The sequence below is a fragment of the Penicillium psychrofluorescens genome (genome assembly GCF_964197705.1).
Source record: "Penicillium psychrofluorescens genome assembly, chromosome: 1".
NCBI classification, from domain to species: domain Eukaryota; kingdom Fungi; phylum Ascomycota; class Eurotiomycetes; order Eurotiales; family Aspergillaceae; genus Penicillium; species Penicillium psychrofluorescens.
The window spans coordinates 2,797,373-2,822,108 of NC_133439.1; the positions used below are offsets into that span (position 1 = coordinate 2,797,373).

The window sequence follows — 24,736 nt, forward strand, 5'->3', positions numbered from 1 at the left end:
CTTGCCAGCGTGTCGCTCAACACTAGACTCCGGTCAGCAGGCAGAACACAGAAACCATTTATGGCTTTTCAAATTAGCAAGAACCGACAATCGTGATATTGTGGAACAAAGATTCGTACTCATTATTATCAGATTTACCAAGACTTGGCTGGCAATCATCTTGGCAAATAGTGTCGAAGTGAGACCTTCCTCGCGCGGGGCAGCTTACCATTGCTGCACGTTGAGGGTGGAGTAGAACTACACTAAAGGATTTTGCTAGTACGTAGACGCGGAAACCCTTGCAAAGGAGCTGAATGAATTGATGCTAATAACAACTAGATAATAATCGTATGTTTCTCTTCGCTATCAAAAATTGGTAATGTTCAATAGTCAAGAATAGACTCAGGTAGCGCCATGAAACCCCGTAGTGCCATTTTCCCTTCCACCATTGTCAATCGGTGGATACCCGAAATGCCAAAGCCGTAAAGTGAACAACTTGAAAAAGAAAAGCAAGAGACTAAAGATGCAACAGTCGCTTCGTGATGGGATTGCGTGAGGTAAATGATTTGTTCATGTCCGAGCGACTTTGGACCTGCTGTGGCCCAGGTAGAGGAAGTCGCTTGGAGGAGTTGAGGCAAGCTCATTCAGCTGGGACTCTACTGATGATGTCGACAGAGAGCGGCTGGTTAGGCGCAGGGTTGAAGACCCCATGTTTGGGATTTGGTTGGAGGGACTTGGCTGGGACGGCTGGTCTTCCCACGCGCGAGGGTCTGGGCCAGAATCAGTGGGAGACAGGACGAGGAACCTGTGGCTGGAGGCCGCTGGGATTGATTCAGGGGCCGAGAGGACCAGAAATCGGTGAGTAGGTGTGTTGGTGTACATTGTGAGATGGGTTTGTGTCTTCGTGGTAAAGGAATGGGATGCTGCTTTGCCTTCGAAACTGGATTGTAGACAGGCAGGGGGAAAACACGGCTGAGGACTGGGAATCGAACGGGAAGACCCGATCTCAATTATATATCCACAAACACGGATGGGCCGAATAGGCACCTTGGGGGGGAGGGGCTGTCCATGAGCCCGAATCATGCCGATCCAGCACATCATGGGACATCATGATCACCGAGAGAAGAAACCAGTAAGATAGGTGGATACCCGAGGGTCACGCAGGTCAGTTAACCTTCCCAGTCGATAGCTGTGAAAGCTTCACATGTAGCTACCTCGCCCCCAAAAAGGGGGATTCTGAGGCGGCCAAGACGTCACTATTGGATAGCCTCGCACATTTCTTTTTTTGAGCTCTTGGCTCGAAGTTTTTGGTCGTACCAGAATCGGCCCAGGCTGTCCCATGGCTATTCTCAGAGCCATGGCAAATATGTGATGCGGTCTGCCAAGTGTTAAGCAATACTTATTTCGAACAGAGCAAGACCCGTCGCAAACCGAAACTCTACCGTAGGACCTCGGATGCGGGGCCCTGGACCCGACGTGCGATAGCAATCGATCCTCACAGGCTCCGGCTATGCAGTTGCTGGTTTCAGCTCCGGTTTCTTGTCGTCCTGCCTCTAAACCAATCAGTCCTCCCGCGTTGCTCTCATTCATCGGTCGCATTCACGCTGCTCCGCTGGCTCTTTCCCAAGGGTGCCCCGCATATTTTGTTTACGTATTGTGGAAATGGGATTGCCATGACATCATGTTTATCGAGAGCGCACGTACTTATACCCGGGTACCAATAGCTGATCTCGGCTTCTCAAATAAAAACCGCATGTGAGAATAAGAAATTAATCGCTGCTCGTGTTCTGATTTCCTTGTCGCCGAGAATTCATTTACGTGGCACAGCACTGCTGTGCAACAAAACCAACTGAAAAACCAACGGCGCTTAATTTGAGGCAGGGACCTCCTATTGTTAGTCGCTGGGTACTCGCCCGGAGTCGATCTCCCGGTGCTAGAGCGACTGAGCGCGTAGGGACAGACCCCATCTATGCCTGTCGCTCGCCTTAGGAACTTCGTAGGTGGAGAACATATCCTTTGCAGCGCCGCTATACTACCAGGTCTAGCCCGTCGAGGGAAAACAAGCCTCTTGGCGGTATTGCATGCAGCTAATGCCGATGGGCGTTCACCCAGAATAATAGGACTGGCCATGGCTTTCGCCTTTTTTCCCGTTTTAGCACCCGGCATATTTTCTTTGCCTTTCTCAATCATTTCGGAGATGCCTCGTCACCATGCATCCTGCAGCACTTTGATCGCTTCCAGCCTGCAGATTCCAACAACTGCACCGCTGTGGGTTCATTCGTTTCCACATCAAGGGAGCCACGAGGTGGTCGATTTGTTGGAGCATTTCAAAATTCAGAATCTAAGTTTTGATTTTCTGTTGATTCTTGAACCCAATCGCAAGGGTATTTATCTGGCCAGCTTGTTCTAAGCCCGCCAGACTTGGTTCTGCGGCTTTTTATAATTCCAAAACAAGGAGGCCTTTGGCAGCCCTATCCGCAAAAAGGTCTTAATGATTCACTAAAGCCTGATTGGCGGCGTCCAGACGACGCTGGCAAGTCTCATCTTGTAAAGACAAAGTCGCACCATGAGGACAGCAGTAGGTCGGAGACGTCTGGTTTGGTTACATCTCCTATGTCTCGTGCTATAGTATGATATCTCCCCAATGTTGGTCTGATATGCAATCTGATTTGCCAGGAGGCGAAAGATTGTTGGTTTCTCTGGATATGGACCCCGGGCATTGCACTAACTATTTTCAGGTATGATGTCGAGTGCTCTCTCAGGGGAGAACAATTCGGGGCTTAGTCGGTCAACTACATGCCAACAACTCTTCGTCCCCTAATCTGTTCTTGAAATATCAGCCAGAGTCTTGCACACCATCTGCCATGATGATCAGCGTAAGCAGCAGACTGCCCTGTTGGGATCTGCGCCGTGTTCAAGAGCTTCCAACCTAAGGAATCTTCTATTGCTTCACAATTTTGGATGGAGAAGACCACTGACTCGCTCGTTAAATATAAAAGCGCATGTGCACTGACTAGAGCGCCTCGAATAAACCGGAGCACAGACGGCCCGAGCCTCTAATCCTTGCTTTTTATCTCGGAGTTGGACCGTCCGTTGCCCTACGCCCCATAGTGTGGTTGCGCCGCATAGTCTGCCGATTTACACTGTGCGAAAAGTCTTATAAAGTCAGTCTTTGTTCCCCTCCTCGAACTTTCTTCGAGCCAACCTACGCATTGAACATCTTCTGCACTTTGAGTCCCCTTTCCGGGAAATCTAGCCTCCCTTGTTAAACAGCTGCTTTCCCCTTACTACCACAATGTGCTCTGTGTACATCTACATCTATGACTGTGGCTGTGAGAAAAAACAAGGGTAAGATTCGGGAACTCTCTTTCTTTTCAAGCTGATAGTTAATGCATCCAAGGGGACTCATTCGTTGTGCCAAATATGCAACGAAAGATTGCCCCGGTATCAAAGAGCACATCCGTCGACGAGATGGGTACAACTGCCCTTGGCATTAACCATGGCCAGTTTTGAAGTGAACATCTCATTCGAATTTGCTTGCGCAAAAGTATATGTGCGGGGTTATAGTCTACTTGGGACAGTTTTCACGAATAGCGCGCCTTATGTCTTGTCCTGCTGGTGGACTTCGAAAATTCCTGTATTGTTTCCGTTGTTAGCATGGAGTGGCTTGCAGGCGGCGCTTCCGTGACTGTGGTGGCTTCGCTCATGTCCTTCCCTTTTAGGAGCGTTCTTTGTGAATTCATTAAGGGACTCGGTTAGCGTTCTCGGTTTCGATTCTTGTTTTCATAATCTAATGATTTATAAAATCTTGTTTTATTAGGATGCAGCGTCTGTTTAGTTCTCAACACCAGTCTTCCATTTTGTCTGTCTTACAACTCCATACCCATCCACTTTTCAAATCGTGCTGAAATGACCCTTACAAGTCGAAATAGCGGAGATGTCCATCACTACTTTTCTGCTGCTAGATCGCGTGTAGCCGCTCGATTTCGAGCTAATAATCAATTTGAATTTGTGATGCATCCAGGTTCGTTGTCGTGATCAGCGATGGATACCATTTCAATAGCAAATCACGCAGCTTGTGGACGGCATCTGTGGAGGGCATCTGTGGCGAAATCTGCCGCGGGCAACATCATATGGGTGGGAAATGGTAGCAGGGGTATTCGCATCACGGCTATTGGGCATTCAATTGGATTTAAGAAAGCAGGGTTCCGGTTGGGAGGCGACAAATGCACAGCCGGGAGAAGAACGAAAAGGCTTCGTGGCTTAATAGCCGCTGCAGGGATCTTCGGAGACTGATCTAAAGCCAGGGCGTGCGCGTCCGTAGATCGTCAAGGTCCGCGATGTACGCGAGTAGAACGAGCAAGGGTCATAGAGGTGCCTCCAGGGGTTCACTGTCTCCAAAGGATACTCCATACTTTTTGTAAATAAACGAGAGCGTGTTTTAGAGGTATGTCTCCTGCCAGCATGTTTTGCCTTCTTCTTTTTTTGTCAACTGGCTAATTCCATCCTAAACACTCGAGAAGATCCGGAACTCATGGAATTGGCGATCGACGTGACGAGACAAACATGCTAACGCCCGATGCCCCGCGCACTAGCTTGGGTCCCGCCCATCTTAACATGGGGGGAACAAGGAACGGGCTGTTTACCACTTTGAGAAAGAGTCGAGATCTTCTCTTTGTTTGATGTTTGCGCGATGACTGCACTGAAATTCGACAACAAAAGGCCGAGGATCTCCGAAAACAAACAGCTATCTTGGCGATTCACATCGCAGGAATAACGTACACGATCACAGAAGGCGGCGTATGGTGCCCGCATACGCGGCCAGTCAGCTGATATTGGGATTAGAGTATTTAGGCTAAGTTTGACACTTCAATGCTTTTGGAAATCAGTGCTCATCTCCATGTTCGCTCCTGTGGAGTTGACGCGAGTTAAAATGGGCGATGTCAGTAACTATACAACAAGTATATATCCAGGAATTGCCCCGCAGATGTAGTAGATATGGCCCAAAGAGTCTCGTCTCTTTCATGGTTCTAATTAAGTGATATAATCATTCAATGATTTTATTATTTCACACTATGCAACCTACGAGCTGCTGGAAAGGTCCGAAGGCTGTTTTTGTCGGCGCCTCCCATCACGTGTTCCCGCGATTTGAGCCCCCCGAGCTCCGCCGCCTCGACGACCACGCTACACCCATGTAGATGTGATGTCCATCGAAGTCGACTGGGGCGCCGCCACCTCTGGCCCAGACGGTGAGGCGCTGGCAGAGCGCATCCGCTCGTTCGTCCACGACAAATTCCAAGAAGTGCCTCTGCCACGCTTCATTCGATCCGTGCAGGTGCACTCGTTCGAGTTCGGAACGATCGCGCCAGATCTCGAGATCAAAGACTTCTGCGAGCCGTTTGCCGATTTCTACGAGGAAGACGAAGATGACACCGATACCTCTGCGGCGTCTGAGGATCTCAGCTCCGAGCACGCCCACCAATGGACGGGCCGTCACGCCGACCTCCACGATTTCGAAGAAACACAGTACCCCGGCAATGAATTCCAACCCTCCGCCCTCCGCTCCCCGCTACCCCTTGGCGACCATTTGAATCACCATTTCATGCCCCGCGCTGGTACACCGGGTATCCCGGGCGGCACATCGACGCTCGGGTACCACCTGATGTCGCTGGGCGGGCTGTCAGGCACGCAAACACCACTCGCGGCCGTTGCAGGCGGCAACCCGTTCGCAAGCGGGTGGCCCGACTCCGCCGCAGGAAGCAGGAGGCCATCTATGCTCCGCCCGTCCAACATGCGAAGTGAAGCCGATATCGACACGTCCAACACCTCCGCATCGCGGCCCTCTACAGCAAACACACACCAGACAGGCAGTGACGCCTCAAACCGCAACAGCGCCGACATGGGCGATGCACAGCAGCAGTCGCCCGAGTCCCTCCCCGGAGCAGGACAGCAGCAGCTTCCTCTTCCGCCGCGTATGCGCGAACGGCGCCCCGAAGACTTCCAGGTGCTCTGCCACGCCAAATACGCAGGTGACGTGCGCATGTCACTCACGGCGGAGATTCTGCTCGATTACCCGATGCCCAGCTTCGTGGGCCTGCCATTAAAACTAAATGTCACTGGCATCACATTCGACGGCGTGGCCGTCGTCGCATATATCCGCAAACGCGTCCACTTTTGCTTTCTGTCTCCGGAGGATGCAGACGCGCTGCTCGGCTCGGAGGCCCAGAGCCAGAACCCCAGCGAAGATGGCCGGCCTCGGTCTGGCAGTGATCAGAAACGGCAGGGGGGTCTGCTGCAGGAGATTCGGGTCGACAGCGAGATCGGTCGCAAGGAGGACGGCAAGCAGGTCTTGAAGAATGTTGGCAAGGTGGAACGCTTTGTGCTCGCGCAGGTGCGCCGCATTTTCGAAGAGGAATTGGTCTATCCCAGCTTCTGGACCTTTCTTATATGAACCTCCTTATTCTTCTTCTTCCACACGATTCTAGATCAACCGATGTATTAATTACGAACAAGGCACATGGTGTTTATGACCCGAGATTTTATTTTCAGAATGCAAGGCATTTCCCTCCATGTCAACTATCAATGCCTCTTTGATAAATGTGAGGATGACCTCTGTATCATCCTCCAGCTCCCAACACAATACTTCAGCCTCTACCGCGTCCTGAACTCCCCCATAGCAGCAAACAAGGCCGTAATCCATAAACGGTACTTATGATTCGGTTCTCCAAGAAAACCCGGTTGTTGGTGGACAATCACTTGAACTCAGGAGAAGTGTAGACACTCTTGAGTTCGTAAAGGAACCGATATCCGATAATTGTGCACCATACCGAAACAGTGCAAGCATCAAGAGGATCTTTACGTGTCCTTCTTGTTGTTCTGCTCGCCCTTCTTGCCAGAGACCTGATCGCCGAGATTGTGGTATTCCCGAGTCAAGCCCTCGCACTGCTTCTTGAGGGTCTCGATATCGCGGTCCTTGGTCTCGAGCTCTTCCCTCAGACGACCAATCTCACCAACCGAACCAGCCTCCGCGACGCGAGCGGAGTCCTTGCCGCCGGCCTTCTTGTCACCTTCCAGGAGCTTGATGCGGTCCTCCAGGCGAAGAACCTCGAGGATCATCATGTAGGTGCGGTTGAGGATCAGTGAGAGGAAGAGCGTGAAGCCACACAGGTACATATTGCGCTGCGAGTAGAACTTGCGGGCCTGGACCTCCATGCGGTCGGTGCCGAGGTGAGCGGCTCTGCGAAGCGGAAGAAAAAAAAAGTCAGCACGTGTCTCCCGACAATAAAATGCACTGCTTACCCGATACCAGAGCCGTCCTTGGCGAACGCGGACAACTCCTGCTGCACCCGGTACACGCGGTTGACGCTGTCAATGAACAGGATGAGAATGAAGATAAATGTGATCTGGAAACTGTCAGAACTGCTCCACATAAGGTACATAGCAGGCAATTATTACCTTCAAGCCATACTGCAGCTTTGCAACTATTGGACTCTCCGAGACGAAGGCGAACAACTTGCGCTTAATGGTGAAGGGTAGAGGGACGATGAGTGCCATAAAGACAACCATCTCCACCACCAAGAGGAGGAAGACCTGTGAAAAACGGGAAGTTTAGTCCATGGTTCTAGGTGAAAGGTACGAGACGAGCATGGGTTCGTGGAGCGGGCCACTGCGGACCAGGCTGCAGCGATAGCCGGGGGAACACGCAGGGACTGGGCGATTGAGGGGAGATTCCAGGGGGGAGCAGACGACACATACAAGGCTGTAGTAGAGAGTCATGGTGTCGCAGAGAACGGTCGGACGTTTAAGCTTGAGGGTGTGGTTGGAGTCAAAAGGGGCGGGGGGTGAAGGAAGCTTGACAGCTAGAGGACAGGTAAACAAAATGCCCAAGAAGCGAAATCGACTGCCAGAGAGGTAGCTGCACACGAACCCTTTAAAAGAAATACAGTGCTGGTTGTGGTCAGCAAGGATGCGGGAGAGAATTGCGAGGTAGAAAAAGAAGCAGGAAAGTAGAAGCCGATCGTGGATGGGGAATTCCCACAACTTGGCCAGAAGACGTCATCGCCCGGAGACGCACGTGACCGCGAAGGTTGTTGATCTATAGTTCTGCACCGAGGTAGGGCAGGGGGGCCAATAACAGATTCCGTGGGTCTTCGGAATCATTATTAGTTACGCGGTTGATTTATCACAATATAGGTATGTCATCAAAGGGACTTATCACAGGCTAGTACACATGTAGGATATGTAGGATCATGTATCTTCTAAATTCTCAGTTTGATTTGGTATATGTGGACACAACCCATTTCAACCCTCCGCCTCATACGAATTCGACTTGTGTTTGGGCTCAAACTTGAAGTCCTTGTGAGCAGGACCCAGGAACATCTCCCTATAGCAATCAATTAGTATCGAGGCGAAGCCTTCCAGATGGCCAAAAACTTACGTGATCTTAATCCAGTCCTTGTAGTTTCCACTGGCCATGAGCGTCTCCAGCTCATTCCGCCCCTTGAAAGCCGGGGGTCGGTCATTGATCTGCGGAGGAAGATACTCGAGTAGACCGATGGGGGTGTAGCGATAGGCAAAGCTGAGCCACTCCAGCAGGAACCGTCGGGTCGTGCCCACGCCATGCTCATCGGATCCCCACGCCTCCAGACCGTACTTGGCGAATTTCTCGATGAAGCCCAAGCGCTCCGACGCGGATTTATCCAAGTGCTGACCCGTCTGGATCTCCTCGAAGATCCACGGTTTGATCAGTGCACCCCGGGCTACCATGACCGTGTCCACGCCGGCATTGTTGACATGGGTGTCATAGTCCACGTGGGAGTAGCAGTCACCATTGCCGAGGAAGTATGTCTTTCCTCCGTTGGGCTGGTGGCGCGCGTCTGGCTCGCGGACAGTGTCGGTGAGGATGTCCTTCTTTTCACCCAGACGCTTGATGAGCGCGGCACAGTCCGCGATGTATCCCCAGTCTGCCCGTCTTGTGTACCGCTGCTGTCTGCTGCGTCCATGCAGAGTAATCGCTGCAGCTCCGGGAGGCCCAAGATTCAGGACACTTGACTCGTAGCCTCCCAGAACAAGACGCTCGACAAGTTTCTGCGCAGTGGGAGCGTTGTCCTTGGTTCCCATCCGGATTTTGACAGTGATTGGAATCTCCTGCGACACGGTGTTCATACCGCGGGTGATCTTCTCCAATTTCGAGTGATGGTCTAGCAGAGCGGATCCTGCGCCGTCGCGGAAAACAAGCTCGATAGGGCAGCCGCAGTTCAAATCGATGACACGCAGATGAGGAGTGAACTTGGACAGCACCTCCGTGGCCTTGAGTGCCTGCCAAGGCTTATTAGCAGTAATCTGCGCACCGAATTTGCAGTCCTTGGAGTTGTCATAATCCTGGACGATATTGTCGCCGGGAGTGACGGACGGAGGAAGCATTTCTGAGTCGTGCGCCTTGAGCAGAGTCCATTCTGACTTTGAGCCTTGGATCAACGGCATGCTCATCGCCATCTCCGAGTAAGTGAATTGCGCTCCTAGATCCCCGCACAGCCGCCTGAAAGGCATATTGCCCTGCGTAGTCAAAGGTGCCAGAACAGGAGTCTCCGGACCAAAGTAGATACGTCTCTTCTCCGAAGGCAGAAACGGCGGTTCGGTATACTGAGCGCGCAGCTCCTCCTTTTCTTCCTTTGCTTCAGCTTGTTCAGCCCCCTCGCTCTCGGCTTGGGGTCGGCTATGCAGCTGCTTCTCCAACTCGCGACTCGTCTCGTTGAGAAAATTGTTGTAGGCATCGGCCCGAGGTGTCTTCTCCCTTTTTCTTGCCAGCGCGAGCTTATCATCATACGAAACGATATTCACCAGCCCATCGGCCGTCGCATACGGCACACGCGGAACCGCCGTTGCCTTGCGCGCTTCATCCTCCACCAGAACCAATTCCTTCCGACCATCCGCAGTATCTCTCTCTTTCGAGTGCGATCCAACCATGCGGCATTTCCAACCGGAGTAGCATTTCCCAAGCGCATCCCAGACTGGGCAAAGGCCATCGAACGTCGTGAGATCCTCCCGCTTGTGTTCCTTCAAGTAGGTGCGCAGGTTATGCTCGAGTCGGCAGGTATCGCCAAATCTGCATTCGCCTGGCGAGAATTCGGGTGCGAACGTCCTCGAAGCACAAAGACCTTTTGCGTCCTCGGACCGGCCGAAACTCCGATTCGTGTTCTGGCCTTTGGGTTTGTTCTTTTTCTTTCCTTTCTTTCCATCCTCGCGGTCTACATGCGACGAAGCTTCTGCTGCATCGTCGGCACCAGTGGGGTCTTCGGCTGGTTGAGGTTTGGGTGCCGAGGGAATGAGGTATCTAGGCTTTGTGAGTAACAGTTCACATTTCTGGAAGGTCGAATTAACGTACTCCTTTTTGATAGGTGCAATGCCTCGTTCGCGCAGACTGCGAGTATCCTCCTTCACCTCTTTGTCGTCTAGCCGCGCCTTTTTGGAGGGGGGCTCCTCGACACCGGAGTTGCCGTTGACAGCGTCGTGCTTGAGGGTATCTGCGGGCGCAGCATTGTCGCCCGGTGGGGGCTGCACCGGCGCAACTTCGGAGACCATGACTAGTAGAACTGTCCGTTGACGGCTGAAATACAGTCGTCGGAACTGTAGAGGTGCGTAGGCGCGGTGAAGAAAACGGCCGTTGGTTATCGCAAAAATTGAAGATGTGGAGAGTTGTTTGTATTGTTTGCATCGGAACTATACCGAATACTGATTCTTCTACCATCACCTCGTTTTCCTGCTACCTGCTATTCTGTCTCTATCTCCAATTCCCAGATGGAAAAAGACTCTCTACTCCCGAGACAGAAACACTGCCCGCCTTGTCCTCCAATGACACCCTCTTCACCTCCTTGCCATAAACCACCAACATAGCCGGCACTCCCAGCGCCCCATGGGAAACAGTCACTTCACCCTTCTCCCGATCAGTGCGCATCTCAATAGAGACACCTTCATTGCTCGTCTGCTCCCCACCAAAATACTCAAACGTAGACTCCTCGAAATCCCAGCTGGGGAACACCTCAATAACCACATGCGGCTGCCAATGCTTCACCCACTTGGCATTTCCCTGGTAAATATCCCCGCGCGGCACAATGGCGCCTTCGCGGACATACACAGGAATAGACTCCAGACTGTGCTGGACACTCACCGTGCTGCCACCCTCATAAACGGCCGTCTTGTTCCAATACTCGAGGAACCGCGTTCCGCGCGGGAAGTAGACGTCCCGCTGGCCGCCAGCTGAGATGATAGGCGCAACCAGGAAGGACGGGCCGAAGGCGTACGAATCGGTCGCGTTGCGAACAGCCAGGCTATCATCCGAGGGATATTCCAGGAACAACGCCCGGATAACCGGGATGCCTGTCTGGGTTGCTTCCCAGGTACACGATTTGATATAGGGAATGAGCGACGTGTGGAAGTTGGCTGTCTGCTTGAGGATGGACACCAGTCGCGAGGAGTAGTCGTACCAGGGGGTGTGGCCCGTGCCAATCATGATCTCGTACACAGGCGAGAAAGTGCTAAAGTGCATCCACCGTGCCCACAGCTCCTCAGTAGGCTCGTTACCCTCGCGCACGTAGCCGCCAGTGTCAGAGCCCCATTGTGAGAAGGCGATTAGGCCCGCGCGGATGCCGGAGGCGACTGTGTAGGCCAGTCCTTGGAAGTTGGAGTGCGAATCGCCGTTCCAGACTGCCGTTCGGGCACGGGAGCGGTCGAATGCTGAGCGAGCGAAGTTGTAGAAGTTGGAGGTGCCCCAAGTGCGCTTCATGTTGGTGTGGGCTAGGTCCTCGAAGAGCGGCTGTTGAATGTTTTGTTCGAAGACTGTGATTCTGATGAGATTGGAGGATTTTGGGGTTGTATGTCAAGGAATCACTTACACGGCATTTCTCCCTCCTCGCCGCGGTCGATCTTATATCCTTTCACACCCAGCTCGGTAAAGGCGGAGAGACGGTCGAGGAAGTAATTATACGCATTCGGAATGGACAGGTTCAGGGCTGGCCCTTCAAAGGTCTCTGCAGTATAACCCGGGAACAGCCAGTCGTGTTTCATAGATGCGTTGTATATTTCCGTATTGAGGAAGGCTCTGTTGGCAGCCCAAACCTAGAACGGACCACATCAGTCTCATCATATTCTGGCCTCTGCGATATGCTAACCCACCTGAAAATCATATCCCCACGCGGTCAAATTGGCAATGAACTCTTTAGGAGTCGGATAGAACTTGGGGTCGAAGTCGAAATTGCCCCAGGACATATTTCCCGTCCCATACGGCCCTATAGTAAAACTTCATCAGCATCTCGCCCACACGTACCAGCTGCGGCCTAGATATAGATAAACACTCACGATCCGCAAAAAACGAAGTCGCCCGAATGCGATTATAGTAGAGATGATTGACCACATCATAATAATTCTCCTGCGCATTATGCACGCCGCGATGAAAGTCCTCCTCGAAATTATCCGACCAAAAGGTCGGCCCAAACCCGGCGTCGGGTGGCATTTCAATTCTCGCCGAGAGGGCCGTATACTCCTTGATGACAGACTTGAAGTCACCCCTCGCGGCAGGCATGATAATATAGTAGACCAAGTTGGTGGTATTAAACACGAACTGGGCCTGGCCCGGAACTGAGAAGTCGAAGGAGCCCATGCGGTTAGTGTCGGCGTAGACGCCGTACCCGGCTGATGTGAGGAAGAAAGGCGCGCGTGCATTGGACCAGTTTATACCGACCTCGTTGCCGACGCCGAGGAGTTGGAATTCGACGCCGTTGTTGGTTATTTGTTCCGACCATGGGTACTCCCAGACGCCGTAGAAGAGGTCGGATGGTGCGGTGGTGAAACGAGCTCCGGTGAAGGAGGAGGTGCTGTTGACGGTGACTTTCACGACCTGCGGGGTGAGGTGCTGCCATTGGATGTGACCGCCACTGTGTGCAATGGTACCTGATTCAGAGGCAGAGATGGGGACAGTGGAGGTATTCGATGGGCCTGCTAGAACTGCCGAGTTGTGGACTGTGACGCCATTGTCGTGAAACTGGAGCGAGAACGGCTTGTGTATGCTACTGGTAGCACCTAGATTGGCGCAAGACACTGCGACCAGAAGCGTGGATAGGAGCCCCATGATGTTTGCAATTGTGTGGAGAGCACGCAGTCATCAGAGGAGCGAGCCGAGCTGTATAAGTAGAGCTTTGGACCTTGGGTTCTACATGATAGGCAGGGGGAATGAAACTCCGTCAGAGTTGAGATCGACAGGTATTTTGCATGTTTCCAGTAAGTCCGGCAAGAATCCTCTTGAATTTCTCCGTCCGCATAGATCCGACAATGCCCTCGGTCGAGGTTTAGTAGCTCCACTGTTGAATCCTCGTGCGGGGAGGTTTCTGGGACGGCTAATTCAGCGATGGAATCAGCCTGAATTGCATTACCCATGCAGATCCTCTCTATCGGTAGGCGTGATTACAAGCAGGGGCTGGTTCCGGGAAACAGGGTCTTGGTAGGCAATGGATTCCTTCCTTTTTGGGGTAATATTTGGATTCGGTGGGTTTTATACCGAAACACTGGACTGGGGGGAGGGGAAAATGGGGTTCACGAGTTTAACTATCCTGACAGAATCCTCCCGTATGAGACAATCCACCTACATCAGTTAAGAAAGAAACATCAAGCCAAACTCACGGAGGAAACTAAGAAATGCGGTCTGAACAACTTGGAGAAACACACACAGGACAGCCCCCCCACTTTACAGCCAGAGGATAATAATGATGACAGGAGAAGGAGAAAGGAGATGTAAGAGACACACACACAAAAAGAAACAATGGACATTAGAAGCAAGGGGAAATTTATTCGAACAAAGGAAAAAAAGAAAAATTGAAACAGGATGCTAGATAATTAATCAGACAATCAATCACCTCGGACAAGGAGGCAAACCGATAGCTCCATGCATAGACGAGACAGAACAGAACGGGGACAAAAGCAGTTGTGGGTATCACATGGTATCCAAACAAGCTGAGGACTAGGAGCTTGGATTCTGTTTCTGAGAAGATCCAAGCGTAAAGTAATTGCTGGACCCATGTAGCTAAGTTCCGAGGAAATTGGGCCCGTGCAAGTTGGCTGAGATGGATGCTTCTGTTCGTTTGTGACAGAACAAGAACGATGGCTCAACTCCCTGACTCTGGCAACAGAGGCTCCAGGTCAAGATCCAAAGAATCTATCGGTCATCACCAGCCCTTGACTTGGCACGTCGCCGGAAGAAATCCATAACTTTGCGCGCTGCGCCAGAGCTACCCGAATGATGTGACGGATCGCGCTCATACTCGTAGGCGTCGGCGAATTTGCGGTTGTTCTTCTGCAAGACGCCAGGCCCACGTCCGGACCGACCAGCCTGCATCGACTGGCGGGGCACACTGTCGTAACCGGTGTTGTAGTCGTCGTAGTAGTTCGGTGTCGACTGGTAGGTATAGTGGTTGCCCGAGTATTGATCTCTGTGAACGTTCTCCGAGGACACATCCTGGTCGTGAAATTGCGACCCGAGCACTGCGAATTGTTGGTCGATTTGAGCTTCGTAGCTGACCGGCTCGTTGGTCGACATATCCTCTCCGGGACCCTCAGTAACCATGCCCATAGCGTCTGGCGTTCCGTAGCTGGTTGCACGGTTCCGGGTAGGCTGGGTGGGGCCCGTTGCTGGTCGTTGCTGGCCACTAGGATCCACAGTGCGGGGGGTCTGGTATGGATCTTCAGATGTCTGAGATCGACCAGAAGAGGAAAGTCTGAAGGAGAAAGATGGTGGAAGAAGGGAGAACCGCCGAGAGCGACCCTCAGTACCAGCCTGACTAGTCTTGCGGCTATGCGAATATTGCATGGAGCGCCTCGAATCCATGGACGATCGAGAATCCTGACTGGGAAGACTTTCCTTCATGCTGGTAGGAGGGTAGCGCTTATCATTCCGCGTACGGGATGCGGTCGGTTGCGGATTGCGTCCACTCAAGATGGAGCTGGACCGTCCGAATAGTTTCTCGCCAATGCTTGAAACAGTGCTCGACCGCTTGTGGCCCTTGGGTGGATCCTGGCGAGGCGTCGGGTTGAAAGAGGAAGGAAGCTGCTGTACACTGGGGCGGCCAACCGAAGAGTCTTGAAGATCCATTAATTGCTTGCTCCTTGGCTGTGCCAGACGAGCCTGTGTATTAGTGGCTGTGACCGTGGGTGCCACGGGTTGACCGTAAGAGCCTCGAGATGGCAAGCGACCAGTATGGAAAGAGGCCATCGAGCCACCTGTGGTGGGCCGTGTGTGCGTTCCAGTAGCTGCAGCATTATCTGAGGCTGAGTGAGGTAGAACAGGACGTTCTGAGGTAGCCGTTTCGTCCCGCGGTGAAGCAGGGCCTCGACTCGAAGACTCACTGAACTCTCGGGCAGTCTGCGATTGAGGGGCAACATATTCGACCTGGACTGTTCTCCGCTTGGCGTCTCGAGGTGTCTTGGATTTCTCGGTCGGTGATTCCTGTGAGATATCTCCCGAATGATGGCTGAGACCACCAACGGGTGCAACGTTGCTATGGTGAGTCTTTGGTGGCTCGCGAACGGAAGCACTGCGGTTGAGAGACGGAGCTTCTTGCGATTCGGCAGGCACTGTTGAGTTGGCAATGTCCCCAACATTGGTCGTACTGCTAGTGATATGAGAAACGATATGCGCGTACTCGCTCAGCCAGCTGTGGCGGGCAACCTCGAACAGGTCTGCTCGTTTCCGCGGGTCGGGGACCAATATCCGTCTCAAAAGATCGCGAGCATGTGGGGTAACATATTCCGGGAAGGTGAGAGGTGTGGTAACGATGTATTTGTACAAGAGATTGATGTTGTCGCCGTCTGGATTTGCCGGGTCGTCGTCGAAGGGGAGGTATCCAGCCAACATGGCGTACAAGATAACACCACAACTCCAAACATCGACTTTGCGGCCGGTGTACAACGAATCGCTGACAACCAGTTCGGGGGCCGCATAACATGGACTTCCGCAGCTCGTTTGCATCAAGTCGCCTCGTCGCAGGCCATTGGCATTAGGTTTATCCAGCCGCTTCCGCTTGACGTATTCTTTGTTGGTGAGGTTGTATTCGATTTCTTCGTCAAGCTGATCGGCTGGGTCGAATGTGTTGGCGAACCCAAAATCGGTGATGATGATGTTGCGGTTGCGGTCGAGCAGCAGATTCTCGAGCTTGAGATCTCGGTGTACGATTCCCTTCTTGTGCAGATACCCAACACCCGATACCAATTGCGCAAACAGCCGCCGTGCAGAGTTGTCCTTGAGATACCGCTGGTTTAAGATGTAGTCGAAGAGCTCTCCTCCTGAGGCGTACTCCAGAATGATACCAATGTGACGGTCCGTTTCCACCATTTCATGAAGGCGCACAATGTTCGGGTGCGAAAGATCCCGCAGAATCGAAATCTCGCGGTAAATCTTCGGTAGCCGGGAGGGATTGGACCCCAAAGACTCTCTCCGGATAAGCTTGATGGCCACCTGAATGCTGCCATCGCGCCTCCAACCCAGTTTTACCTTGCCAAACTCACCCTCACCGAGGGTCTGTCCGAGAATGTAGTGCCCGAAAGTGGTCTCCTTGCGCTTGACGGCGTTTCCATTATTGTAGTCATGGCGGCTGCGGTGCCCAGCAGCACGGCCACCATCCTCCGAAACAGCCTGTTCAACAAAGCCCGCAGGCGATGCGCCAGCCTGGCGCACCTGTTCTCGCTCTCGGTCCACGACAGGGTCACTGACCAGCACGGAATTGATTACTGCGCTCGACTCCTTGACCAATGGCTGACCAGGAGCGTCCGCCATGTCAGGCTTGGGGCTCCTTGACTTCCCACTAGTCTCCCGACTCGACTCTACCACAGGCTCCTGCCGCCGTGACCTGCTCTTCCCATTCCGATCGTCGCCTGAGCGGTCGGCGCGGCTCTTGCCGTGCCGCGAACCAGAGACTTTTTCCGACGAGCCGGCACCGTTCGAGCTGCGATGGTGGTGGGTGGACGATGTTCGCGGCGGCGGGACCGGCGGCGCGCCTAACATACCAGGATAATCGGGACGTGCATGTTTAGGGGAGGGAGCTGAGGAGGAGACGGGCGAGGTGTGGGCGGGGAGAGGCAAGGCCGGCTGGCGCGGAGTGCTCATAGCCGACGAAGCTGCTGGGACTGGCCGGGAATGGCTGTGGAGAAATTAGCGACCGCGTCCCGCGCGCGGTTCAGCGCCTCTACCCGGTACGCACCTTGTCTAGTACTCCGCAAAGCCCTGACGAGGCCTGCTTGTCTGACAGTCCGCAGCTTTTGCGAGCACTCGGCACGGGAAGGAGGCGGGAGCTGGCAAGGACGGCGAATATGCACAACACAATTAGGGCGCGTGGTACAAAATACCCAATTCCTCCTGTGAACGAGTGGCCGACCACACTAGGCGAACGGTCGAGTCGTCAAAGTTGTCGAGGGCGCACTGCAGATGGCCAAGTTTCGCACGTCAGCAAAGCATTCCCGGTGGGGATCTTATCGGCAAGAATGTGGAAAACCCGCCTGAAGATATCAAGCATGAGGGAGACTGACAGGTCAAGATCGATCGGAAGAATTCCTCATGTACCAATGGATGCAAAGGAGAAGCCGCAGCAGCGATCAGAATGGACAAAAACACAGGGCGCGACCGGGTCCAGCGAACGACGCGTCAAAACAAGCACCGAAAGGAAGAAAGAAAGAAACCAGAAACAAAAGAGGCCGGTTGAGATTCCCCCTTCCTAGACGAAAAAAAGTACGACAGCAAACGCTGCAGGTGTCTTAGACGCGATTGCGACTCAGCGATTGCTCAATGGGCATCGTCGAGGGGCGGGAACCAGGGGGAGGAAGGGCGAGGGAGAAGAAAAGGGGGTAGGTGCTGGCGGACACCAAGACAACAAAGAACCCCCAGCAACGAAAGGAAAAAGAAAGGAAAGGAAAATGACCGATGATCGAGAGAAGGGGAGGGAAGGAAGAAGACGGAAGGGAAGAGGACGAGAGAGCGAAGGAGAGAGGGAAGGAGAAGGAGGAGCGATCCGAGCCAGGGAGGGAGCGCCTTAGTGCCGGTTAGTCTGGGGGAGAGAGGGTCCGAGTTGGGATGGATTGTTTACTCTCAGGCACGGTAGATACGAAGTGAACTACTCACTCACTCTCTGCCGGGTATGATCGATCCCCTAGTGACTACACAGCTAAAGTGATCTGTCGACACTTACACCGTACTATGCCTCCCTTGCCTCGATTGTCCGACCGAGGCTCCAGTCGGTGTACATGTGTCTGATGCAGAACAAGACTATGGCGGAACTCATAACGAACAAGAATTAAGCAGGAATTAGAAAATAGAGTAAGAGGAACAATGACCGTCATCATCTGAATCACAATCCCAGTCCCTATGCCAACAATGTCGCTAAAAGGGGTCTCGTCAGGGCTGCACCGCCGTTTCAAAGTGGTGTAGTGGACACCTAGGCCGATCGTCATCTGGATCGCAGAGAACTGGTCGATTATTATCTTTGGAGGTTCTGCTAAGCTAGCTAGTTTGATTGCCAATAATAGTGAACTATGTGTTTCATCTAAACAATTCATCACTACAGTAAATACCCACGACGGCCTCCTATCTTCCAGAGATATGCGATCTGATTTTGCAGGACCCGCAACCCACGGGAGCCCGCGCGGTCGACCCAGCGGTTCCCCCGATGGTTATTGGCGAGAGAGGGTCAATCTGCTCTCAAGGTGTTGTGGGCCACAACGAACAACTGTCAAAGCGGCTGATGGCTGCTGATGCGCTGGCACACAGTCTGTCTGACCAATGTGAATTGCATAACTCCCTAATCGATCGCCGATCTAGGGCCAATGGGTGATGAGCTGGTCAACGGCCGGGCGGGCTACTGTATTAGGGTTGCTTAGCCGCCAATGCAATTGGGCGGAACAGGGATTCTTATTTCATTCGCTCGCAGCACAGCAAACTCAACGTATAACAGGCAGACAGTCGAGGGAGGAATTTGCCGCCCTGGTTTAATTGCTATGTACTCACTAACAAATGAACTAATCAACTGACTGAACTATTGCTTGCTCCCCGACATAGGCGCCCCGCCCAACGACAGCGTCCCCGAAGCATCGTATGCAGGAGGCGGCGTAGGATTCGGTGATGGACGGCGAGCTGATGGACCCGCAGCAGCTCCCAGGCCCGAAGAACTCCTTTCCACCTCGGTTTGAGCACCAGGAGGAACCTCTCCGCCATCACCGCCGCCGACAACCACCTGCTGTCCGTCGCGCATACGGCCCACCACCATCCCCTTCGCCACGGACTTGAGCAGCGCGCGCCGGCTGACTCCGCTGGCGTCGATGTACACTAGACCCACATTCTTGATGCCGCCCGTGAGGTTGGAGGCGACGCTGCCGGCTTCTGTGCCGTAGCGATGGCTGACCATCGAGCTGGCGGCTGCAGTTCCGGAATACAAGATTGTGCGCGCGCTCTGCTCGAGCCCGTCGGCGAGAGTGGAGAAGGCGATCATGGATTTGTTCAGCACGCCGGGCTTGTAGTCTGGTGGTGGGTTGTTCTTGTCGAAGCTCTTTTTGTTGGAATCCTTCTCCTTGCTCCGCAGAGTTGCGCCAATGCTCTGCGCAACCTTGCCGACTTGTCCGACGGTCCGGGACGAGAGATCCGCTGCGCCATTTGAGAAGGTCCCGATCTTGCGGATGCGCGTATGCGTGGTCTCCGAGAAGGTCAATGGCTTCTGGTTCGGCTTGGTCTTCTTGGCGAAGCTCTCGGCTCCGCTGGCAATGACATTGGCCAGTTTCGATGTGCTGGTGACTACAAGGCGGGATGCCATGGCTGATGTCTGGACAATGGTCGAGTCCTGGTACGCCGGATGCCGGGACATGGCCAGATATTCTTCGGACACATTGCTCACACTGACCTGGTTGCCTTCTCCCTCTGAGGGCAGTTCAATTGCCACCGGTCCTGCGGGACGAAACCCTGTTAGCTGCGAATCATAAAATCTGTCACTAAGATGTACTCACTCTTCGATCCATGCTTCACATCCGGGTCCTCCATCAGGTTATACCCATCTCCCAGCTCGCCGACCACACTTCCGTCCTCCTCGTCAATCAACACGATCTGGCCATGCCCTTTCTCGGGACTGACATCTGTATCCGACGATACATATCCTTCACCCGGCTTGTAGTCGGCCGGGTTGTATGCAGCATGACCCCGATGCTTGGGCGGTGCGGCGCGTTCCAGGAAGGCAGTACACTGTGCCAAGATTGTCTCAAACGTATCGATTTCATCTTGCGTCACCTTGTCGAGTCCTGTGCCGATGCTAGGGAATTGGATGCGAATGAAAGCGGCCGTGTCCGGTGCCATATCCCAGCGGGGGATCAGGTAGCTGCTAGGGGGTTGGTGGTAGATCTGTGTAGTGGCGGGCAGGGCCAGGTCTAGCTCTGGAGGGAGGTACAGGTGAAGATAGAAGTCCTCCTCTGGTGATTCGGTGCCTGAAGTCGTTGGTGTTGAGGTGTTGGTAGGGACCATTAGCAAGGACAGGGTCTGCGCGCCCGATGGCGTGAGTTCGTGCTCTTCGCCATCTTGCAGGTGGAATGCGCGAATGTTGTTGACGCTGTACAGCAGGCGGGGATCGTGTGTTGCCATAGTTAATGGTGGAGGGGAGTGTGTCGCTCTCCAAGTCCGAGTTGGTTGATAAGGCGGATAAGACAATGACGTCGTGGGCCAGATTCACTGCGAATCCCCGAAGAAAACAGGAATAACGAAAGAACAGTCCAGTCCAAGAGATGACAGAAACAAGAACAGACAAGGCCAAGGAGGGGTTATGTACTTCGCTGGGCGCTTAGATAAAATGCGCCACATCGTTGCACTGCCACATTCACCTTCGTTCCTGTTTCCCTATTTGCCCTCGTCACAAGTGGGTAGGTATGGCCCTCCAGATCCTGTCCGATCTGCACCTGGAGAACCCCAGCGCGTACGATCTGTTTGAGATCACCCCCAAAGCCCCCTACCTGGCCCTCCTAGGTGACATAGGCGTCGTGAAGGACGCCGGATTCTTCCACTTCATCGCAGTCCAACTGCCCAAATTCGAGATTGTGTTTTTGCTGCTGGGGAACCATGAGCCGTACCACTCCAGCTGGACGACTGTAAAGGAGCAGATTAACCAGTTCTCCCACTCCCAAAAGACAGCGGGCAAATTGATCTTGCTTGATCAAACCCGCTTCGACATCTCTTCCGATCTCAGCATCCTCGGCTGCACCTTGTACTCGCAAGTCGACACCCTCCACGAGGAACGGGTCAGTTTCGGCCTGAATGATTTCTACCCGATTGACGGCTGGACAGTCGCCGACCACAATGCCGCGCATCAGGTGGACCTGACCTGGCTCAACAGCCAAGTCGCGCAGATTATTCAATCTGAGCCGCGGCGCAAGATCGTTGTCTTGACGCATCATAGTCCCGTTACCCGCGATGAGCGCGCTGTCGATCCAAGACACGCTGGGAGCCCGCTGTCGTCGGGGTTCGCGACGGATCTCTCCAAGGAAATTTGTTGGACGCACCCGCAGGTTCGGTTGTGGGCGTTTGGGCATACCCATTATAATGTCCGCTTTATGGATGGGGGGACGGGAAAACAGGTTGTGAGCAACCAGCGCGGGTATTACTTTGCGCAGGCGAAGGGCTTTGATCCGGAGATGGTTGTTGATGTTTGATGTGGGAATATCGGTGGTGCTAGTCACACAGTGGGTTCATACTTGCGCCCAACAGCGCCTCTCCGAGATAATACATAACGCTCCTACGATCCATAGTAGTGTGATACTGTATTGCATTAAGATAGAACAGTTGCTAAGATATATGACAGATAAACTAATTCAAAACAAAGCTCTGCGCAGGGTCCTAGGTCCTAAATTCTAGCCTATGTATCCTGCATCTAGCTGTCGACCCGAGACTGCACCTTCAAACGTGCAACGTTTACACGATCCGCCTCCTTATTTAAAGCCTCGATTTCTGCCTCGGCCAATGGAATACCTTCCGACAACCTTCGCTCCTCAGTGATCATCTCGATTTCCCCCGGGAAATAGATTTGCTCTACGCCAGCCGCCTTTTCGGAGTCGACAACCCGCTGATAGAGGTACTGCATCCTCGACTTGAACTCATCCATCGTCATAAAAAGGTCTGGCTTAACAGCAACCAGAAAATGACCGACGTCGGCTGGTTTGGACGGGTCGTAGGGGTTGGTGACATGGCCTGCGAACGCAGCCCCGGAGAATACACCAGAGAAAACGTCCATCATAATGGCCAAGGCGGAGCCTTTCGGTCCACCCATCGGCAACATGACGCCTTCAAGAGCCTTTGCAGGGTCATCAGTCTGGTTCCCCTCTCCATCGAGCGCCCAGTCCGTGGGAATCTTCTCGCCACGCCGAAGGGCCTTATACACCTTGCCGCGAGCGGCCACAGACGGCGCCATGTCGAGAATGAACGGCCGCCGCGGATTCTCAGAGGGAGCGCCACAGGCGATAGGTGACACACCCATCAACTTCTCTTTGCCGCCCCAGACTGGCAATGCGGGCGACGAGTTCGTGAATACCAGAGACATCATATCAGCGTCCAACGCCTGCTTGACTAGCCAGGCCGACATGCCGAAATGGTTGGAATGCTTGATGGAGACCATCCCGATGCCGAATTGCTGTGCCATTTCGATTGCGCGCGCCATCCCTGCATGCGCTGCGACGAACCCGAACCCGTTGCGGCCATCGACCTGCGCTACGGCTGGCGTCACTTGCCGCAGCTCCGGGGCGGCTGTGGCGTCTAGTGCTTTGCGGCGGATTCGTTCCATGTATGAAGGGATGCGATTGCTGCCGTGGGTGTCGACGCCGCGTAGATCGGCTTGCACGAGGCAGTTGGCTACAATGCCCGCATGCTCGGTGGAGGTACCATTGGCAACTAGAATTTGTTGCACGAATTCCTCGAGATCGGATGATTGGACAAGGCGTAGAGAATTAACATGCTCTACAGAGGAGGTCATAATGTGGAAGAGTTGGAGCCGTGTAGTTGAAAGGTTGAGTCGAGTATTGGTTGTTGGAGTATTTGTATCGATTACTCAAGGCGGATGGGTGCCGCATCGGAACTGTCCCGACGGTGGAGAATGGCTCACTTCATCACTTGCGGGTGGTGCTACCGATGATGAGAGCCAATCATTGCATCTGACGCATCGCCAATTTCATTATACAAGCGCTGTGTTAGTAGACTTAATGACGAAACAAGGAAATGAGATGTTCAATTTGTAGTGAGAACCATTAAGTTGTTACAAATACCTGAATACCAAACCCTTGCATGTCTGATCCACCAATATACCATTGGTATATGAACAGGGATAGACTGTTCAGAAACCATTGAGGCGATTATTCAAATACTGCTGTATCTATGCTATACAGGACTCAGAAACTATAAAGTTGAGATTGCTTTCCTGCGAATGACCGAACAGATCTAAAAGCCCAGTAGTGACTCATCTGCCTGGTCCACCTCAAAATCAAACCGGACAAGATCTTCCTTATACGGAATAAAGAATTTACTCGTTACTCTAGACAAAATTAGACATTGTATGCCCTTTTGACAAGATAGTCTCACCTCTCATGCTCACTGCTGGCATGGTATGCATCCAAGGCCGCTCGGTCTTCGTGGTAGCTGACCAGGGAATAATGAAATCCCTTGCTTTTTTCGGCTGGAAAAGTAATTGATGGACCACCCACAATGAGTCTCTGATCTTTGACGCAGGATAGAGACTTGAGTGTTTTGATCTGTGAGAGGAACTCTTGTTTGATATCGTCGCCGACATCAGCGCGGAATTTGAATAGGACTATCCCTGCATTAGTTTGTGAACTTATACATGGGGTTGTCTTTACTGACCTATGTGAACGATTGTCATGGTGTCTGATTTGAACTGATGAGGAAAACAGTAATTAGGAAAGAGCACTGCCTTTATATCGGGAAGCTCGGATGTCTTCCGTTCGGCGGGACTACCCCGCTTCTTCCCGTTATCCTCGTTTCTGTCAAAGTTTTTCTTTTAGAATTGGCAATTCATTGCTCTGTACTGTCCATCATCTGCCCTTCCTATTTTTACTTCACAAAATCAATTGTCATTACAAGTGTGTGAGTTAGATGGACCCCCCACGCCGTTCTCGGAACCCTGCCGCCTGCCGTCGCTGCCAGCGCCGGAAAATCCGCTGTGACGGAGTCCTACCTCGGTGCGGATCATGCACAAAGGTCAATTCCACTTGCAAAAATGATGGCAAGAAGGAAGTCAGCCGCGCGTAAGTAAAAGCCAATTGACATAACAGCCCATTCCGCTAACTGCGATCAGATACATTGCCAATCTCCAGCAAAGGATAAAGGAGCTAGAGTCGTGGTTAAACGAACAGGACTCAACCACCCAGCTCGAGAATGATCCTCAATTAAACCATTTTCCCCATGCTGGAATTGGAGCAGATGGTGCCAATCAGCATGGCGAGAGCGCGGCTCACAGTTCTGAGAATCGTCGATCACCAACTCCACCGTATCAAAGTAATGCACAACCAGCCCGGACAGGCTCCAGGCAAGCCCATGAAATTGGCCTGGTATCTCTTTCTGCTGGGGGTGAACCCAGATACATTGGCCCCTCAAGTGGCTACTTTCTTGCAAACCTCGTCTTCTCCAGTGCTGGGCGTCGAACACGTCCACAAGGGAATACTGGCAATGTTAATGAGCCAATGTCCTTATCAG

General features: G+C 52.9%; 8 protein-coding genes across 8 annotated transcripts; 2 read left to right on the forward strand and 6 right to left on the reverse strand.

Annotated features, from left to right (window-relative positions):
• Positions 1-5,182: 5,182 nt before the first annotated feature.
• On the forward strand, positions 5,183-6,430 carry PFLUO_LOCUS1036 (Mitochondrial distribution and morphology protein 12; the record flags this gene model as incomplete). Its single annotated transcript, XM_073778036.1, has 1 exon — positions 5,183-6,430. One exon carries the CDS (start codon positions 5,183-5,185, stop codon positions 6,428-6,430), a length of 1,248 nt encoding a protein of 415 aa, XP_073635130.1.
• A 404-nt stretch (positions 6,431-6,834) lies between these two features.
• Positions 6,835-7,755, reverse strand: PFLUO_LOCUS1037 (Endoplasmic reticulum transmembrane protein 3; the record flags this gene model as incomplete). The annotated part of the gene is made up of 4 exons (XM_073778037.1): positions 6,835-7,216; positions 7,279-7,382; positions 7,435-7,569; positions 7,735-7,755. The coding sequence occupies 4 exons, from the start codon at positions 7,753-7,755 to the stop codon at positions 6,835-6,837; spliced, it is 642 nt and encodes a 213-aa protein (XP_073635131.1).
• A 525-nt stretch (positions 7,756-8,280) lies between these two features.
• On the reverse strand, positions 8,281-13,102 carry PFLUO_LOCUS1038 (tRNA-dihydrouridine synthase 3; the record flags this gene model as incomplete). The annotated part of the gene is made up of 7 exons (XM_073778038.1): positions 8,281-8,362; positions 8,417-10,312; positions 10,364-10,605; positions 10,796-11,814; positions 11,871-12,093; positions 12,151-12,263; positions 12,334-13,102. 7 exons carry the CDS (start codon positions 13,100-13,102, stop codon positions 8,281-8,283), a joined length of 4,344 nt encoding a protein of 1,447 aa, XP_073635132.1.
• Positions 13,103-14,182: 1,080 nt separating this feature from the next.
• Positions 14,183-17,125, reverse strand: PFLUO_LOCUS1039 (uncharacterized protein; the record flags this gene model as incomplete). Its single annotated transcript, XM_073778039.1, has 1 exon — positions 14,183-17,125. One exon carries the CDS (start codon positions 17,123-17,125, stop codon positions 14,183-14,185), a length of 2,943 nt encoding a protein of 980 aa, XP_073635133.1.
• Positions 17,126-19,043: 1,918 nt separating this feature from the next.
• On the reverse strand, positions 19,044-20,629 carry PFLUO_LOCUS1040 (uncharacterized protein; the record flags this gene model as incomplete). The annotated part of the gene is made up of 2 exons (XM_073778040.1): positions 19,044-19,945; positions 20,005-20,629. 2 exons carry the CDS (start codon positions 20,627-20,629, stop codon positions 19,044-19,046), a joined length of 1,527 nt encoding a protein of 508 aa, XP_073635134.1.
• Positions 20,630-20,910: 281 nt separating this feature from the next.
• On the forward strand, positions 20,911-21,690 carry PFLUO_LOCUS1041 (uncharacterized protein; the record flags this gene model as incomplete). The annotated part of the gene is made up of 1 exon (XM_073778041.1): positions 20,911-21,690. One exon carries the CDS (start codon positions 20,911-20,913, stop codon positions 21,688-21,690), a length of 780 nt encoding a protein of 259 aa, XP_073635135.1.
• Positions 21,691-21,908: 218 nt separating this feature from the next.
• PFLUO_LOCUS1042 (uncharacterized protein) lies at positions 21,909-23,003 on the reverse strand (the record flags this gene model as incomplete). Its single annotated transcript, XM_073778042.1, has 1 exon — positions 21,909-23,003. The coding sequence occupies one exon, from the start codon at positions 23,001-23,003 to the stop codon at positions 21,909-21,911; it is 1,095 nt and encodes a 364-aa protein (XP_073635136.1).
• A 461-nt stretch (positions 23,004-23,464) lies between these two features.
• Positions 23,465-23,903, reverse strand: PFLUO_LOCUS1043 (uncharacterized protein; the record flags this gene model as incomplete). Its single annotated transcript, XM_073778043.1, has 3 exons — positions 23,465-23,558; positions 23,606-23,834; positions 23,885-23,903. The coding sequence occupies 3 exons, from the start codon at positions 23,901-23,903 to the stop codon at positions 23,465-23,467; spliced, it is 342 nt and encodes a 113-aa protein (XP_073635137.1).
• Between the last annotated feature and the right edge of the window lie 833 nt (positions 23,904-24,736).